This window comes from Gouania willdenowi, chromosome 22 (genome assembly GCF_900634775.1).
Source record: "Gouania willdenowi chromosome 22, fGouWil2.1, whole genome shotgun sequence".
Lineage (NCBI taxonomy): Eukaryota > Metazoa > Chordata > Actinopteri > Blenniiformes > Gobiesocidae > Gouania > Gouania willdenowi.
The window spans coordinates 24,694,990-24,714,108 of NC_041065.1; the positions used below are offsets into that span (position 1 = coordinate 24,694,990).

The following is a 19,119-nucleotide window of genomic DNA, read 5'->3' on the forward strand; positions in this document are numbered from 1 at the left end:
TTAAATCACCTCCCTGGCATGTGATACTTAGACGTTTTGGGAAATTACCTCACATACACGGGTGGTTTTTCTGGCTCACACGATGAATAGATAATTGATCTCCAGATGTAGTGCATGGGAAACTCAGCTCACGCAAATAGAAAAATACTGCGACAGCTGGACGACAGTAGCCCATGCAGTCTGCCCGGCTCTGCCCGGCACTAATCCCACATCAGTGCAGACTGCAGCAGATTAAAGCACCAGGGTTTTCTCCGAGGAAAAGCGAAATGACAGTAATACAGGTTTATCATGGTGAAAAGCATAATAATAATAATAATAATAATAATAATAATAATAATAATAATAATAATAATAATAATTTTTGAAATGTAAAATATTATGAATAGATTTTTATTTTTTGTAGTTAATAAAAAAATTCATTGATGACATGGGAAAATTGCATTTAAATTGAAGGCCAAATGAGAATATCTGGTAAAAGGGCTAATTAACTAACATCAAAACCCATCCACATGTTACAGCTGATTAATGTAGTTTTCTACATTATACAATAATAATAATAATAATAATAATAATAATAATAATAATAATAATAATTTTATATAGGCCTTTTTCATTAACACTCAAAGCCCTTTACATTGATGTGCATTATTCTTTCACTCCACACATGGTGGTGGTAAGCTACTATTGTAGCCACAGCTGCTTTGGGGCAAACTCATAGAAGCGAGGCTGCCATAGTGCCCCATTGGTCCGTCTGACCACCACCAACACTCACTCACACCACATTCATACTAGGCAATGTGGGTCAAGTGCCTTGCCCAAGGACACAACGACAATGACATAGAGTGGAATTCGAACCCCCAACCCTACGATAATTGGACAACCCACTCTACCACTGGGCTGAAAATTCTAACAATGCATTGTTACATGCAGCGTCATGTAAAAATACATCAAACTTTACATATTTCAGTGGCAGTAACAATCAAAAATCATGTATGTAAGACCTAATTAAAAGCACTAGTCATTTAAAATGAACAGAAATAACAAATCTGATCTCAGAAGGTGTGAAATGAGCAGCTGATGCATGAGCAAGGAGAAAAACGTCACTGCTGCAATTACAAACAGGCCAGGTGAAACTAACTAGGGCCTATTTAGTGCACTGCTATTAATGAAGAAATCAATGTTATTATCAGGATATGCTAATGAGACACCAGCCTGCTGGGATCCAGCCATTTATTAACCAGGATGGCTGTGAGTCACCATGACCCATCCATTACATGGAGTTACTGCCTCTTCTCACTCCATCACCTTTCCTATAACTGCACACACGCTATGTTTTCCTTTACCACTTCTACCTCTGTGTTCCTTTCCCGTATTAATCCTCGTCATGAAAAAAAAATGGATGCACACTCATTTGCATGCAGAGGAGATGCAGCCTAATAAGGCTGTAGATTAAGGGAAGATTTAGTCCAGTCATTCGTGTAGATTGGGTTGCCAATCAAAGACGTGCAGGATCTGAAGGCTGGAGATTAAAAGAAAACAGCTGTTGGAGATATTTTTTTTGTTTATGCACCCCTCACCAAGCTTTACCTTCTCATCATCATCATGATCATCATCATCAGCCTTCCTCCTGCTTCAGCTCTGCATTGGGGATGTTTGGATTCAATGTATACATCTTGGTAGAGGTGTTTGTATACACACAGCTCAGGTATCCTTCACACAGGAGCAGGAGGTCAAATCTGATAATAAAAAAAAAAGATGAGAGATAAAAACCGCCCACTACAATGCATATCTAATGTCATGCATGCCAAAAGCTTGAAATGTATTTTATATAAATAATATTTACATTTCTTGGTGATTACATGGAAATATATAGGCATACATTATTGGATTACAACTTTTAATTTGAAGGTATTTTGCATTTATACATTTTGTGTAAAAAACAAACCTCCAGTTTTGTGAAATCTAAATAATGGGATGCTTTTCCTTCTTCTGCTAAAGCCCACATCACAGCCAGAGCTTGTATTTTTCCAAAAGCACTCAGCCACGGGACAAGCCCTGAAACCCCGCAGCTTTCTCATGACTCCCCCACAATGGTCTGTTTGGTAGCTGCCCGTTAGTATTGCTTAATTAGGCGGGGAGTTGATTAATGTGAACTAATTGACAGCTAATTTAAGGACTTCAGGCACATCAGATTGACGTTGTTCGGGGCAGGCTATGTCAGGTCTGAGAGAGCATTGCACCGCAAAGCTATAATGGATGGATGAAGCGTTTCTCTTTTCCCCTCTCTCCATTGGATGAGCAGCTCTGCAGAGAGTGACCTGCTCCTGGAGGAGTCTGTCGGCTGCAGGAAGCCACCCGTAAGAGCAGCAGATTGAAGATGTCAGGTCGCTTCCCACGTCAACGCTCAGCAGAACAATCAATGCTCCCCAGTGAGCATCAACAATTGTCTGGCCTCAACTGGTTTCTGTGGCAGCAAGCCTGAGCTGGGCTGAAACTTCATTTAAGTTATATAATATAATATTCCCAACATAGCAACATCTTCCTTTAAAGAATGAAAGCAATTTACAGCTCTGTTCTAAACTAAAGATCAAGTTTAGTTGTATATAATGCTTCTGAATTTTTCAAGGATTTAAACAAAATTGGGATAATATCATCCAAAACATTACACATCTCAACTGTTTTAGCTGGAAAGAAAGCATAAAAACACATTCTCTCAACCTAAATATTGTGTGCATTGTAAAACATAATGCAAATATTATCATTCTTTTAAAAAGGTGTGAAATTGTAGTATAATTGTAATAACCTTATTTACAATTCATGTTGCTTTGTGTAACTGCTTGTATGTAGGTTCCACAGTCTACACACATTAGGTGTCAAGGGTAAATTTCCTGAAAAAAACTTGTCTGAATAAATGAAACTTTAATATAATATTCAAAAAGAAGTCCAAGAACTTGCTGGAATTATTACGCGGAAGTCAAAGACACATCAAAGCAACCAGCAGACACCTCTGAAGAAGACTTGCAGTAGACAGTCGAAAAATGTCAGGATATCAAAGTAAATTTCCCGAACTTTAACATATTATTCAAAAAGAAGACAAAAAGAGCTTGCTGGAATTATTACATGGTAGTCAAGGACACATCAAAGTGATCAGTAGGTGCCTCCGAAGAACACTGGTAGTTGACAGTCGAAAAAACACACGTCGGGAGATTAAAGTACATTTCCTGAAAAAAAGTTGTCAAAAATAAAAAAATAAAAAATCCTAATCTCACCATTTAGAATGACCATGCATTTAACGCATTATTTGATAGAAAAGTGTTCCGTGTATTCTTCTGTGCGCACACAAATACACACACAGACAATGGAGGCCACACCGTGTAAGGTAGGGGGCAATAGTGGCCTCTGTCCGTGTGAATCGGAAAGACGATTAGGGGCTTATTAGTGGCCTGTGGGGAAGTGTAAGTTGGGAGTGAACGGCTGGAGCTCCAGCGACATCCCCTGCAGAGAACAGTCCGAGGCATTGTCCCACCTAATTATGGCAGAGGGACTTCTTTTTGTTTCCCACTCTGCATGCCTGTCCGATTCCCTTTTTGCCCGTCCGCTTGCTCCCACACTGCTGAAGTGTGCTAATTAGAAAAGAAACGGTCCTCGTAATTATGTCAACTCTTATTAACGATGATGACAATGAGCAATATTATTTTTACGCAATGTTTTGTGTCGGAGACTCTGCTTCCAGTGCTCATTAGAAGGAAAACATGTCCTGGTTGGAGGGAATGCTGCGCACACAGCAGAGAGGTGCTGCACCCTGTGAAATGGCACAGGAATGAAGATATTGCCCTAATTATACCATCGTCCAAAATCTGATGGAGCTTAAATCAAACATTCATATTTAAAAGTTTATTATGCAATCCATCTCACAAATATGTTTGTTTACAATACAAGTCATAATAAATAGAGAACATTTATTTAACAACAGTTTACAAGTCACAGAATAGTTAAAATAAAGGTTAATCATAAAAGCAAATGAGTTTAAGGGAATCATCAGCTGTGTGTGAGTGGCTTGAACATCGAAAGTCACTGTTTGTTGTTTTACAATTATAGAAACAGCAGAATCATCCTTAAACTCTACATGTACTGTCATCTAAAGAGGAGAAGATCCCTAAATGTCACTTTTTGGGTCGCTCCAGGACGTTCAGGAACTTCCCCCTGGTCATTTCTCTGGCTGGAAAACAAGCACAAACAAACATTTATTTAAGACAAAAAAAAAGTCAGATACGTGCACATACTGTACCTACGGTCGAGCTCAAAATGATTGTTGGTTTTTCTGATTCATGTGATGTAATCGTTGCATTTTGTCGACTCTTATTATCAGTTATATGTGACTGACAACACACAATATTATTAGTTATAATAATAGTTATTTACGCACTTTTAAGGCAAGTCAAGGCAACTCAATGTGCTTCACAATCAAAAAGTGCAACAGAAAACAATCAACAGCTTAAAATCCATGAGAACATCATTTAAAAAGGTTTACTGATTCCAGTTTCCTTATTTAACAGTGACAAGCAGAACCCACTTAGAACCTTCCTACATGTCTCCTCTTGGTCCGACATCTTCAAGACTCTAAGTTCTTGATCAGATTCATGTCAGCACTCTGAGTAGGCTATTCTAGGACATTGACATCATTGTCTTTGAACCATTTCTTCTCATGCTTGATGATGGTACTCCAGTTGTTGCTGAGCTTTTTGTTGTTATTTCACTTGTTGAGGATATTTAACTCATAATACAACTTCACAAAATGTATTCCTTCCATCACAGCAAGGGTGTGAATAATGTAGGGCAGTGGCGGCCTAACGGTTAAGGAAGCAGGGCTTATAAATGAAGGGTTATCAGTTTGAATCCACTGTGGGACAAGTGAGCAAGTATCTTCACCCTAACTACTTCTAGGTTGTCATTGCAAATAAGAACTTGTTCTCAATGACTTAACTGATGAACTAAAGATGAAATAATAGAACATTTTGAGCTTGACTGTACATTCAGGAGTTGCTCTGTTTGGTTGTTCACTAATCCATTGCTTCCTAGGTGTCATATGTCTACACAGTTTTTTTTATTTTTTTAGCCATGCTAGTTTATATTCTGGGTAGGGTGGTTCACAAAATATTTTTTTCCCCAAACTTTGCCAGATTACCTTTTGCCTTGTTCCAATTGACATTTTAGCATCTGCACCAAAATGGAGTTAATTGCTGCACATTTACTGTATGTATTGCACACTTTTTTAACAATGTTAATGTTTTTATAATGTTTGAACTGTTTTAATGTTCTTACTAATTTATTACAAATACAGGGCGGACCATTAATGACCATATTTACCTTTATATCGTTCAAGTTTCTGATATCTGTGAAAGTTACGGATTCTTCAAAAAATGGGAAAAAGTGTGCCACCCTTTACTGATGTTATATTGGCTCAATTTTTGGTACAGATGTTCAAAATGACAACATAATGTGATCTGGCCAAATTTGGAAACTTTTACTTATACCAATATATTGTGAACCACCCAAATCCTGGGTATGTGCTAATGCACATTGAGTATTTAAACACACACACAAAGAAAGAAAGCCAAACACCCTTATTATGAACCTTATCAGGACGGAAACTAGAAATTAATTTTTGGAAACAGGCAACAAACAACATTCCCGTATTTTATAAAAAAGCTTTTATCAGTAGCTTGTTGGCTACTGAGTCAGGTGCTAACTGTGCAGCTGTTAAACTTAACTACTTATTCAACATTCTTTGGTTTGTTGCTAACTTCAGAAAAACTGTGAGACTTACATGGCTTCAGCCCTGTTCCCTTTAGAGCAGTTGGTTGGTAATGCAGAGCATGAATTTAATATCTAGACTGTCACACTGGGAGGCAATTTATACAAACATCTGTTCATTCAGGAAACGGAGAACAACATAAATGAAATAGGGAAGAGCGTTCTGAGCGCATGCCTGCTGTCTCAGCGTAACAGTACACTGAGATTTAGATGCAAGCATCCATTAAAGTGCTTATTCAGGTACTACTAAACTAAAAAAGATGTGGCTCTTACTGCAGCAGTCTGGTTCTCTAATGCGGGTGTGGAGATGAAATTAAAACGAAATGTAGAAACAAATATTAAAATTTTCGTCCTTACACTACAGAAGTGTGAAGACAGTAAAATAATTTCCAAGCAACAATGCAAGTCCATATAACAAACGCGAATTGAAGAGAATTCAACACATGTAGTGTAAATAAAATGTAGGGAATTATTCACATAAGTCAGTTTTACAACAAGGTAGACATATTTGAATGGGATCCTGTGAAGTCAGCCTTGATGAAATGAGTTTTCAGTGCAAACAATCATCACCGTGGAGACAGTGGGACTGTGAATATCACAGAAATAGAAAAGCATTCATGAAAGTGACAACACTTTGTTAAAAAACATAAAAAGATCAGGCCATCTGTTCCTACCGAGGTTTAATCAGCTGTTAGGATGAGTTCCCTTTAGCAACTTCATTTGGTTTTTAACCAATCGTGTACATCAGATAAATATTAGACTGTAGAGAAGCAGGAGGAAACTCATCCCCCTTGAAGATGCTTGCTCCCAGGATGTGATTGGGATGTCAACTGCAGCAGCCCAACCTCCCCTCAACACATCGGCTAATGAAAAAAAGCCAGGGCAGTTAGTAATTCAGATGAGCCGCCCATGGTGGAATGATAATGGTGCATTTGGGCGTGGTGGCACATCACCTTGAGGTGTCCATCATTAGGTTAAGGATGATGCTAATTGAAATGGGATGGATTCATTTTGCTCTTCGCTGTCCCTTCAAATCACCCCAAACAAAGTCATGCAGAGGGGGCTTTAGATTGAAATGAAGCCGTCGGAATTATACGCGAGAAAGCAATTACACCGCCATGACCCCAAAAATTGTTGGTGAGCTCACTCTCATATTCAGAGTACCGCCAACAGGACGAGTAGTTCATATTTCAAATTCTTTCACACTTTCTTCTCCGTTATTATCATATCTACCATTTACGGTCAAGGCTAAGCTTTAAAACTAATTGTGGTTGGTGGCATTAAACGCCCTGAGATTTCTCAGCCCCATTGATGCCTCATTAATGACAGTTAAGTTTAGCCCCCTGTGCTAAAATCACCTTCATCATCACTATTAAGACATTATTAATAGTTTTTACTGATGATTTTAAATGTTTTTGCTGCTGATTTTAATGTTCTTATTGATTTTTAAGCAGTTGAATGTTTTCCGTTGCACTTTTTGGTCATGCAAATCACATTAAGTTGCCTTGTGTATGAAATGCTCTATAAATACATTTGCCTTGCCTTGCCTATTAACCAAGAATGTGTGGCTTCCTTTGTACACAACAAAAAAAAAGAATACATTGACAGAATGATTAATATAGTGAATGATGAGAAAATATTACTAGATGATAGAAAATAAACCTCGACAAAAATTGATCATGTTAGGACAATTTAAGCAAAGGGTTACGTACTGTATGTTGCTGATAGTGGTAGTCAAATTATAGCCTCCTCAGGTAAAGGCCTTGGTGTGTGCTATCAGTGTGAGATGGTATCTGGCCTGCTTAGAGCAATCTTACCAAAACCGATCAGGAGAGAGTTCTGTAATTACATGACAATGATACTGTATATATATAATAAAGTTATAGTGCTTATTATGGGTATTTAGTTATTGATTATTACTTGAAATTTGATAAAGCAGAAACCAATATCCTATTTACAACAACTCAATTAAAACACACATTTTCCAATTTCCCCCGGAAAGAACATGTACCGATATCTATCTATCTATTCATCCATCCATCCATCTACCGGTATCTATCTATATCTACTGGTATCTATCCTTCTATCTACCAAAACCTATCTATCTACTGTATATCTACCGATATCTATCCTTCTATCTACCGGTATCTGTCTACCCATCTATACCGGTATCTATTCATCTATTTACTAGTATCTATCCTTCTATCTACCGATAACTATTCATCCATATCTACCGGTATCTATCCATCTACTTACTGGTATCTATGCTTCTATCTACCGATAACTATCTATCTATATCTACCGGTATCTATCCTTCTATCTAACAATATCTATCTATCTACTGTATATCTACTGGTATCTATCCTTCTCTCTACCGGTATCTATCTATCCATCTATCTATGTGTTTTTAGAGTGTTTTATTGAAGCTTCTTTTCCCATATATAATCAAGTTAAAAAATAAATGAAAATGAAACCGTTTGGTTGAGAAATGGTTTTCTTTGATCACGTTTTGTTTGGCACTATCATTCCATACAAAGATATCTACTTTTTACTTCATGTATCACAAGAATAAACTAAATCCAGCTGGTATGCAAAAGAGGACAAAACAAGATTTAAAAAAATGAAGTAGACTCGGAAGCTTCTCAACACACTCACACACTGGGCTCGTCATACACCCAGAGAGATCAATACTGATTAGAGGGACTTAGAGATTTGTTTAGTTGATTAGAAAGGTCAATTACTAATTTTGCACTAAGTTAATCAGCATCTTGTTACGGCTGCCATCCATACTAAATGACACCTTATGGATTGTGCGGGCCTTTGCCTTGCCCTGTTGATTTGTTGCTGTCTAATTATCATTTAGCCCTAACTCGTCAGTTTCTATCACAATCTACTGCAGCTCTTTAGTAAACACAGCCCCAACACACTGTACATACAATGTTCCTTTTAATCGGCTACTTCAAGTAGCAGAAATTTAATCTATAGTTCTGTATGAGTGCAAATCCGGAAATTTCATTTGCAACCTGTGAAGAAATGCTTGGGGAGGGGTGTTTAAAATGTTGCATTTTTTACTAATATGACAGCTAGCACGTTGCACCCGTGTCGTTGTAATCTCCTGTTCCACTCTGGTAAATCATTCTCATTTGGCAAATCCCAGGTGGATCATATGTAAAGTCAAGGGATACGCGGTGGTGTAACATCTCACTTTCCTCTCATTTACGGAGAGTGATTTGGGTGTCATTGTCACAGCCTCCTCCCAGCCCACCACCACCTCTCCCCTGTGAATAAAATGAGAGTAATCATCACTTTGTCGCCCAGATTTTTCCACCCCGCCCTCCTCCATTGGCGCGCTCGGAGCAAGCTGCTTAGACCCCTGTTAGCAGGCAAAGACAGATGACCACCTGGGTTAACAGGAGTCATGGACCCCCGCCCTGACTGCCCCAATTCACTTTCATTAAGAGTAAGGAGGACGTACGTGACCCTCACTGGCCATCTCTGAGTGCTGCTGTGCTATTATGGGATGTAAGCTTTATTTAATGGATTTAACATCCACTTTCAGCATCATTCTCCCAGGGGAACAGTGCGTCACAAAGGAGATGACACACGCACGCCACGCGCCGCATACACACACACTCGAAGACTGGAAACATTTGGAGGCACACGCTGGTGGCCTGTCCCGCACCCAACACCCCCGCAACACATACACCTGACGCTCATGTTTGTGTTCAAAATTCAATTACCCACTTATTGATACTTCACAGGGATATTTAAGATGCAGACACGAGCTGTGATTTCCCAGGGGAGCCACTGGTTCCTCTTTATGTCCCAACTGAGAGAGCCGACCCCTCCTCCTCTGAAGCATTTTCGCCTGGATGAAACACACACGCACACACACACGCAAACAAACACAACTGCACTTCCAACCCCTGCCCCAGCCTATGCCTGTTCAAGAGGTGTCCTTATTAATAGGCAATCAGTCAAATATCATTCATTAAAAACCCTAAAAGGTTTTACAGCCACACAATAATTAGCCAGGAAAAAAAATCCAATGAATTCCTAATGCCTTTATGGAAATGAGGTGTCATTTCAGATCTGCTCAGGGAGGCGGCAGGCGGGCAGGACTGAGGAGCGGAGTGTGTTTGTGTGCGTGTGTGTTATGCCTCCACCTTCTTTCACACAGCTCCAACACTAATCCCCTGCTTAAGATACGGGTGAATATCTATCTGATACAGCAGTGACCTGCTCACAAGGAGACGTCCCTGCCCTGCTGTGGTAAAAACGTGTGCGGAACCACAAACATTTTCGCAGCACGACAGGTGCAATGACAAATGCTCGCACAAGTGTGAAAGAGCAACTGAAATTGCTTGAGCAATGCCACGGTGGGAACCAATTTGAGCAAACTAATTACACACGGCCAAAGTTAACTGAGTTGTGAAATGACAAAAGTGGGCGGTTGCTTCACTTTCTGAGTGAAGAAAGTGCCGTCTTGAAGAACATACTCCACAACAACCACCATCCATCGTGGCTATGGAGTGAAAAGACAAGCCCGTTGAAACGGCGAAGGTTAGGAGAGATAAGAAGAGCAGGAGTGGTGGTGGAGGGGGGACATCCACTGTTCCTCATTCAGCAGCTGTCAGCTCCAGGCACTTCATAACCGCCCGCCCTGCGGTCAGCACGCCCTGATGGATTGATAGAGGCACATAAGCACCGGTGGAGCCCACTGAATGCAATCATATTCGGCAACAGCGTGCTACTAATAGGCCAAAGATTGATCCTGAGGGCGAGGAGAAGGTGGTGGTGAATGTGCAGCCATTAGTAGCTGTCAGGGAAGAGTGACCTTCAGTCTCACCTTCACACAGAACGAAGCAACTCTAAGGGTTCAGCTCAGGTCAGCCAAGACTGGCATTATGGCATGGGAGGGGGGGTTGGAAATGACAACAGGTAGCCCCACACCAAGAGATACAGAACTACCATGTCTCCTTACCTTCTGAGCATTGGTTTTAGGGATAAGAAAATCTGTTTTAGTGACACAATCTATTATTCAAACCAGGAAAACCTTGTTTTGAGTTTTACAAAATCCGGTCTAAACTTAAGAGTCAAGTGCCTTCACATAGTACACGACTGCCGTCGCTTAAATCGCCCGTGATGAATTGCTTGAATATTGTTGCTTTTTTTGGTCGCTTCACTGCTCCAGTGATGTGACGACCGGGGAGTAGTGTGTCTGCAGAGCAGGAGGCAGTGCTGAGAGGGATGCTGCATCAAGAGGGCTGTAGACTTCTTCTCCAGCCGTAATTTTACAGCACTTATAATAGACAGCGCCACATGTACTTACGGTTTAACTGCTGAACATACGGAGTTACTAAAATATGAGTTCACTCAAAATATGATTAAAATTTAAAAGACTTATTCAAGGAGTATAACGCTTTCATTTGGCCGCCTAAAGTTGAGGATGTGTACAGCCCTCTCAGTGCAGCCTTCTCGCTGTAGCAGGAGGGCTGCAGCCACAGCTCTACAGACAGTGATGGCCTGAGAAGTTGTCGCTTGAAGTCACATGAAAAGTTAAACATTTTTCAACTTAGCAACTTGTCGTGCCATCTAGTCGCTGGAATTGCGCAAGTCGCGTCACTTGAAAGGATGTCGCTTGATGTCGAGTCATACATTGATTTGGAATGTAATGTAATGCGTTTTGGTGGGAAGGCATCTTTAGCGATTTTCCCTTAGCAAAGATTACAAGTTTCAGTACATTATAATGGTCAAAGGTAAGAGGCTAGCAACCAAAATATTTGACTTAGAAAAGAAGATTTGTTGACAAAGAAGGACCCACTACTTAATGTAGCAAACAATTAGATGTTTAAAATGGGATTTGCCACAGTTTTCTTCATTTGTGGTTGACCTTTAAACACTTTCAAATGGCCTGCACAAAGATTTCATCTTTTTGAGAGAGGAGAGGAGCCATGGGGTCTGTAGAATGTTGCTTTTTTCGTATTAAGTAGCAGTAGTAGTAGTAATAGCAGTAGTAAAGAAAAGCAAAAACTTTCTTGCGGGCCAGCACCAATAGTCCCATTAACTTGTACCAGGTTAAGTTATGAAATGGCTGTTGTGAGTCCCTTGAGGTGGAGTATCTGTCCTCTTTTCTGCTTTCATATAGTAACATCTGTATTATTAACTCACACCTCTGGATTGGGAAATTCATTCGATAATAAGACTCAGACGAGCTGATACACAATGTGCTTGCAAACAAATGGTAGAGCATTACCCAGTAAGGAACTTCTCCTAGTTTCATAATTACAGTTAGACCTCAGACCTTAATATTAAACAGTGTCCAGTGCATGCACAGTACAGTACGATCAAAGCCTCCGGTTTTTAATGCGAGATTTTGTGGCACAAGATTTGATGTGTATGTGTTTGATACACTTAATATTGACACTCAGCCACTTGTTTTAGAGAGAAAAATGCCATAATAATGTGTGATATTGTCCCAAAATATGGAGGTGAGGGTTCAGTCCATGCAATAATGGATAGTGAAGTTTTGTATTGCCAGATCTGACATCTCAGTCTCTTTGTAATATATTCAAGCAGCTGTTTACAGGGAAAAAAAGCATTTAAATGCAATATATTGTCCCAAAACAAGGGTATCATATTGCCTTTCTGCCTATTTTCAGATTTTTATTGTTGTTTTTTCCAGGTTAAATAGAAATAAATCTAAAAAATAATTTGATCAATAAATCAAATATTGCCATTTCCGTAGGGAAGTGAATTTAGTATTTTCTGTCTGTTTTCTGTGACCACAAAACAATTGTAGGCCCTATATAAGCTAAGGATTTCAGCATTAGGCACAAAGGTAGCTAAAATGAGAGAAAGGAGCTGATCTAATAAGAAAAAGCTGTTTCTATCGTAATCCACTGACCAGTTGTTGACACTGATATGTGAAGAGACTGAGAGGACTGAAAATAGCAAAACCTTAAAAATACCAAAATAATTTTTAACCTGTTATCTTTTATTTTGTCAATAAAATCCAACTACTATTCTTTTTTGTTGGTGCTCTAAATGTAGCCAAACTATAATCTACAGTATGTATTAATTAATATAGACAAAACTACTTATCTTTAAATAGTATTTTTGGACTTTCTTGTGTTGAAATGATAACTGTTGATGGCTCTTACGTAAGGCTGTAGTCATGATGAGACAACAAGTGTAAAAGTGTAATATCCACAGCCTGGAGCAGCCGTGTTAGCAGGTCCTTCACAGTGCGTCCCACAGGAACGCTCAGCATTCAATTACCTCCAATAACAACACTTATCAGAGTCCTCAGTTTTCCCCAGAGACTCCAGGCCTGATGCCCACGCTCAGCCGCCCACGACAGTGGCATTCATCACGGGGCGGAGTAACAGCTGGGGCCTCTGGAAGAGGCACGCGTCAAACCCCACTGGGACTGACTGGGATGGCGTCACGCAGCCATTTATGAGAGCACTGGTGGGGGGAGGAGGAGGAGGGAGCTGGTATTTGTTTTTTTGCTCTCTTATCAATCACATTTCAACAAAAAAGTGACAAAAAGTTGCACAATAGTTGTGACTTTTAGGCAGAAGGGGATGATTTCAAGATTGAGTTTCCTTTTTCACAGCAGTGGTCGGTGAGTGTTCACTGCTTGATTGTGATCTGCCCATTAACCAGCTTCCTCTTTAATGGTCCACATGTCACAGGGGGGGGTGATTGGGAGGGGGGAGGGGCTGTAAATCCTGTCCCCTGCCCTCGATATGCCGCGCCTCAGCCGAGTGTGTTTATGGGCACTGAAGAGTGCACAAACATGATGAAAAAGTAGCTGAGATTTACAAGGACTCCCCCTGACAGCCAGGAAAAGGAGAAAATTAAACCAGAGAGCATTAAACAGGCACCGATTACAGGCCTGCTCCGACACCAATAATAACCATCATTGTGTGCCGTCATCCTCAGGTACATGACATGATTGCAAATGCCCATGGCCCGGCTTCTAAACAGCAGACATCTTCCCCAGAACACACACACACACACACACACACACACACACACACACACACACACACACACACACACACACACACACACACACACACACACACACACACACACACACACACACACACACACACACACACACACACACACACACACGCTCAAGAACATCTAAGAGATGATGAGACGACTTGAGGCCCACAAAAGCACAAAAAGTCACACACGTTTTGGATGTTTTCTTTTTGTTAAATTCATCTCTTTAGGGATTTTTCACTTGCCTCTTGTTCTCAGATCCAGTAGGAGCAGAAACACAGGCACCGTGGATGACACAGTGAAGGGAACACCTCAACTCCTCATTATTGGCAGTGCTTTTTCCAAAGAAAACATGCAGACCACTTCTTCTATTCGGGGACAGTATGAGCACTTAGCAACATGTCTCTAATCCATACTCCAGCAGGATTATGACAATGGAGGGATTGGATTAAAAAAAAAAAAAGATTTTGCATCCATCAAAGGCTCAGGTATTTATTGTAAGGGCTCTTGTTAGTACACTATTCCCTTATTCTCAGCATTTCCATTTAATAGGATTGCCTTAAATTCCTTATGTAGGCTTATATTTGTAGTTTGACATTAAAGTTTTAACATCACAAGAAGTCAGTATTGGCGATGTTGAATATGTAATTTAATGAAAACATGCAAACTTAAGATGTGGATTCAACAATGTTCACACTCAATAGTAATGTAGAAGTACATAAATAAATGCAGTGAGCACCACCTAGTGGTGACAATTGACTCGACAGTTTCCTGCCTACAACACAACTAAAAGGCATGGGTGTAAGTATGAGATGCTGTTCTTGAACACTTTGTATAACATGCAGAGGCTTCTAGTGAAGATTTATTAGCTATAGCATTAATAAAAAAAGACTATCCTGGACATGTTTTTAAGTGGGTATGTTCAACAGTTATTCAAAGTGTAAATTTATGTATAGCAAATTAATCATAAACAGGTCAAACTAACACAATAAACTACATTTAATAAGGTATAAACATGGGGTGTGATTAGTAGTGATGTAGGCTTGCTTCACCCTAAATCTAATGACTCTAAACAGAGAGAGCAGTGCCTGACTTTATGCTTCCCACATAAATAGGGAATTATTTTGCAAGTGAAAAAAAACACCTGCTTTTGCAGCTTTATAAAATTGCTTCAAAAGCATAAGCCCATACATTGGCAACTTATAGACCTTGGTCTGATTTTGTGTGTAAGCACACAAAAATACATCAAAAACACAAAAACAAAGAGGAAATTCACAAAACAGCAAAAATAGTTGTGTCCCGATCCAATATAGATATCAAATATCGGTCGGATATCAGCCTGAAAACGAATGTTGGATTCAAATTTCCAATTTTTTTTGTTTTTTGCAATTCATTTTTTATTTATTCTATTCAATTATAGAATACTGTAGGTATTATGTTGAAGGTTAAAATGTATGTAACCAATTGGTTTATAATAAATAGGTCAGTTTTTCTCATATCTACTGTTGCTGACTATTGTTCTCTGTTTGAGTAACATCACTTGATCAAGTCTTTTCTAACATTCCACACTACAAAATAAGTAATTATTCATTTTTATTAAAAAAAAAAAAAAAAAAAAAGGTAATAAAAGTATGTGCGATTCATGCTGATATTGTATCGGATCAATATCGGTATTGGCCGATATAAAAGGCTGCAATATCGGTATCATATCAGAAATGAAAAAGTTGTATTGGGACATCCCTAAGCAAAAACACACAAAATGACCTTAAAAACAAACAAAATGGCCCAAAAATGAAGCGAAAATACACAAAACACTGCAAAAAAAAAACACAAAATAACAGACAAAACTAAAATATACGGTACAACAACAAAAATACGCAAAATAACTCCAAAAACAAACAACCCAACAACACAGAAAATCCAAACTAAATGATAAATAATACATAGATATGAAGTGCATGCAGAGCTGTATTTGTGTGGGTTTTGTACTCACACTCCTCTAAGCCCAGCTGGTAAGCGAGATTCTGAAGTCCTTTGACTTTCTCCATCATGTTTGCTGTGGTCAGACTTCCCAACTCTGCAGACAATTTAATACTCGTCATGTCTGTACAAGTTGCTTCTGCCAAATCACATTTCATTTAAAAAAATCTTCAGTCTAATAATTAATATACACTATTAAACTTCCTAAAAATACCTTTCAACATCTCAATGTCCTCTGTCTCCAGTGCGGCCATCCACTTAGGAGGCGAGTTAGTGATGGGCTGCAATGAAGATGAAACAAAGATGTTATAAAACAACTGACGGATGATATGCAGGTGTTGGCTGTAGCGGCGCTCGATCTGCCAAATAATTATGTTGACTGTAAATCAAACAGCTACACTCCAACTATAACTTACATTTTTACAAGATGCAGCAAATTCAGCAACCCCAGGCACTGTGATGGATCATGAGGATAATTAGTGTTAAATATTTCATAACAACACAGGAACTAACGATAAAATTTAAAAAAAAGAAGAGGGAAGAGACAGACTTACACTGCTCTGGCCACAAGTCTGGAGACGCTCGGTCCAATTTTTCAAGGCTTAGCAGAGACGACTCAAAATCATCTCCTACAAAATAAAATAATAAAAAAACAAAAACACAAAAATTACATAGTGCCAAAAAACAACCAAGTAATTTTATGGCACTTATGTACAGGTCATTTGATGCCCAAGGCAAGAGTGGACAAAATGAATAAAAAATAAATAAATGTTTTTTTTTTGTCTATACACATGATGTACACATTATTATTTATTTTAAATATCAAGACAAAACAATGCAATTCTACGACAACAAAAAAAATACAACCTATTTTAAGAATTAAAATAATCACTGTAAAATAATATAAAATATAAAATTTAAAAATTAAAATACACTGTACATTGTAACAATATAACACCAACAGGTATAGTGCAAATGTCCTGAGGGAAAAACAACAACAATGGCGCAAAATCCAAAAGCAATGCAAAACAGTGCAATCAACAGTTAAAATAAAATATTAAACATAAAAGTTTCAGGGCAAATTTCTACTTTCCTGTTTGGTTTTACTAGTCAGTAGCACAAATCTTAAAACCAAAGAACACAATGTGAAAACAAAACAATAAAATGACATAGAACGAGAACTAAAATAAAATAAATACGCATAAATATGGGCAGAAGATCAGCAGGTATAGTTACAGATTTTTTACATTATTTTTTAATTACGAGAAAACATGTACAATGACTGTAAAGGTTATGTTTCATGTTTGTTATATCTTTTTAAATTATCATTATTTTTAGTATTAATTTTATTTGGGGGTGAGTTCAATTTGGTGCCCCTCCAGTCGATAGCGCCCTAGGCGGCCGCCTGTGTTGCCTGTCGGGAAAGCCAGCCCTGCTTATATATACAAGCATATAGAAAATGAAATACATGTTTTAGCTACTCAAATAAACTCCAAATGTTCAAGCTTCTACAACGATAGGGAAAATAAATTATTTTTAAGAGCAAGACAAATGTAAAATAGGAGCAAAGAAATCCTGATAGATGCACCCTTGTTTTTTAATGTCTCACAGTTTATTCCAAAAACAAGTAATCTCCTAAATAATAATAATAATAATAAAAATAAACTTCTATCTTTACATCTCCAAACGTAAAAAGCCCTCTCCAAAGCTGACCCATCTCAACCTTTCTTTAGCAAAACACCTTTTCTAATATTATTGTTTGCTTACAACAATAAGACGCCTTTATTATGAACACTATGATATTTACTTGTTTTAAATATTTTTTCACCTGCTTTTAAAATAAATATAAAGTCATTAAGCAAACACCTTAACTAAAAACAAAGACACGTGGTTATACTGGCTGTACATCTCACTATAAATGCATCACACATTATTAGTCACAGTATTTATTTTATTGCAAAACAGGAAAAAACTCACAAATGTTATTTTAGTTAATTGGGTGAACAGTAAGATTTTCTCCCTCTAACATTTATTGGGATATACAGTATGTGTCGATGTCTCATTTGTCTACAAAGTGGCCCTAATTGTTACGATGTTTATATTTATATTTGAATATTGTGTTTATATTTTATTATTTGTGTTTGTCCTTTCTTTCTGACTACTTGTGATATTTTTCTCCTGATTATTTATGCCTTTCTCATTTTTTTTTTAAAATGATGGACGCCGGGACTTCTGACCATAATTTTGTTATATGTATGGCAGCATATGCATAATTATAATAAAAATATTCTGATTCTCATAGACATCAAGTGGCAAAATATTTCAGTAATATGAGGTATTTTAAATGTATCTGTTGAATGTTGATTACAAATGTACAGCCTAAATAGAGAGCTCTTATTGTGAAAGGCTAGAAAGGAAGTAAAGAGATGTTTTGTGTGTGTGGCATTAATTTGGTATAGAAAAAAATCACAGAGGAATTGGCACACATAATAATATAATATATTTACCTTATATTTTTTAATAATATATTTTCCTTCAGCAATGTTAATGGCAGCGAGATGCAGAAGAAAGCCTGTGGTTGATATCAATACTCTGGTATCCATTATAACGTCTTATATTGTCATACATTAGTAACATTAGCGGCAGTATACAAAGGTTTTTACTTTTTTTTTTTCAAAAATGTTGTTATATATTACAAAATATGCAGACATAGGACCATCCGTGCAGATTAAACCCTGATGTCCGATGGATGTAACACTGGCGACAAAACAGCAACACAGGGCTGCTGCCGAACAACTAACACCTCCAAACAGTCCAAATACAGCATAAACAGACGTATTTCAGCATTTCCAGGTACTAACTAAAGACAACGTTTAAACTCTAATCGTTTAAATGTGACTAAAACGACGTTATTGACATTTTACCGCAGCGTATCAGGATAAGGAATTAGAATTTACCTCCATTTGGAGACGCCATCTTCACAACAATCACGTGACTGACGTTAGCCAATGGCTGCAGCCGCTCGAGCTGTTGACGCGTCATTGTATTTCAAAAATAAACCAACAGGGGGTGCTGCAGAGACGCAATAATAACTTTTAAAAACTACTTTCACCTTCAAATTGTGTTCATATCATGTTAAACCTTGTTGCTTCAGGTAAAAAATGACCAGTCCATTAAAACGCCTCAATTAAACTGATATAACACATTTATTATTACTAATTTTGGCATTAGATTGTATTAATAACTTGAGCTTCTTGTGAAAATCACACATTTTGAAACTCTGTTATTTGCGGCTCTATGCCT

General features: G+C 38.2%; 1 protein-coding gene across 1 annotated transcript; it reads right to left on the reverse strand.

Annotated features, from left to right (window-relative positions):
- Window positions 1-3,939: 3,939 nt before the first annotated feature.
- On the reverse strand, window positions 3,940-18,820 carry lin52 (lin-52 DREAM MuvB core complex component). The gene is made up of 6 exons (XM_028438096.1): window positions 18,774-18,820; window positions 16,371-16,445; window positions 16,233-16,270; window positions 16,031-16,097; window positions 15,830-15,913; window positions 3,940-4,219 (listed from the first exon to the last, which is right to left on the reverse strand). The coding sequence occupies exons 1-6, from the start codon at window positions 18,790-18,792 to the stop codon at window positions 4,164-4,166; spliced, it is 339 nt and encodes a 112-aa protein (XP_028293897.1). The 5' UTR covers window positions 18,793-18,820; the 3' UTR covers window positions 3,940-4,163.
- Window positions 18,821-19,119: the final 299 nt, after the last annotated feature.

Excerpts from the sequence above, each read along its gene's own strand:
- lin52 (XM_028438096.1), bottom strand. Across the intron at positions 16,271-16,370 it reads AGACTTGTGGCCAGAGCAGT|TGCCTGGGGTTGCTGAATTT; the intron begins GTAAGTCTGTCT and ends GATCCATCACAG. Across the intron at positions 4,220-15,829 it reads CCAGCTGGGCTTAGAGGAGT|CCAGAGAAATGACCAGGGGG; the intron begins GTGAGTACAAAA and ends CTTGTTTTCCAG.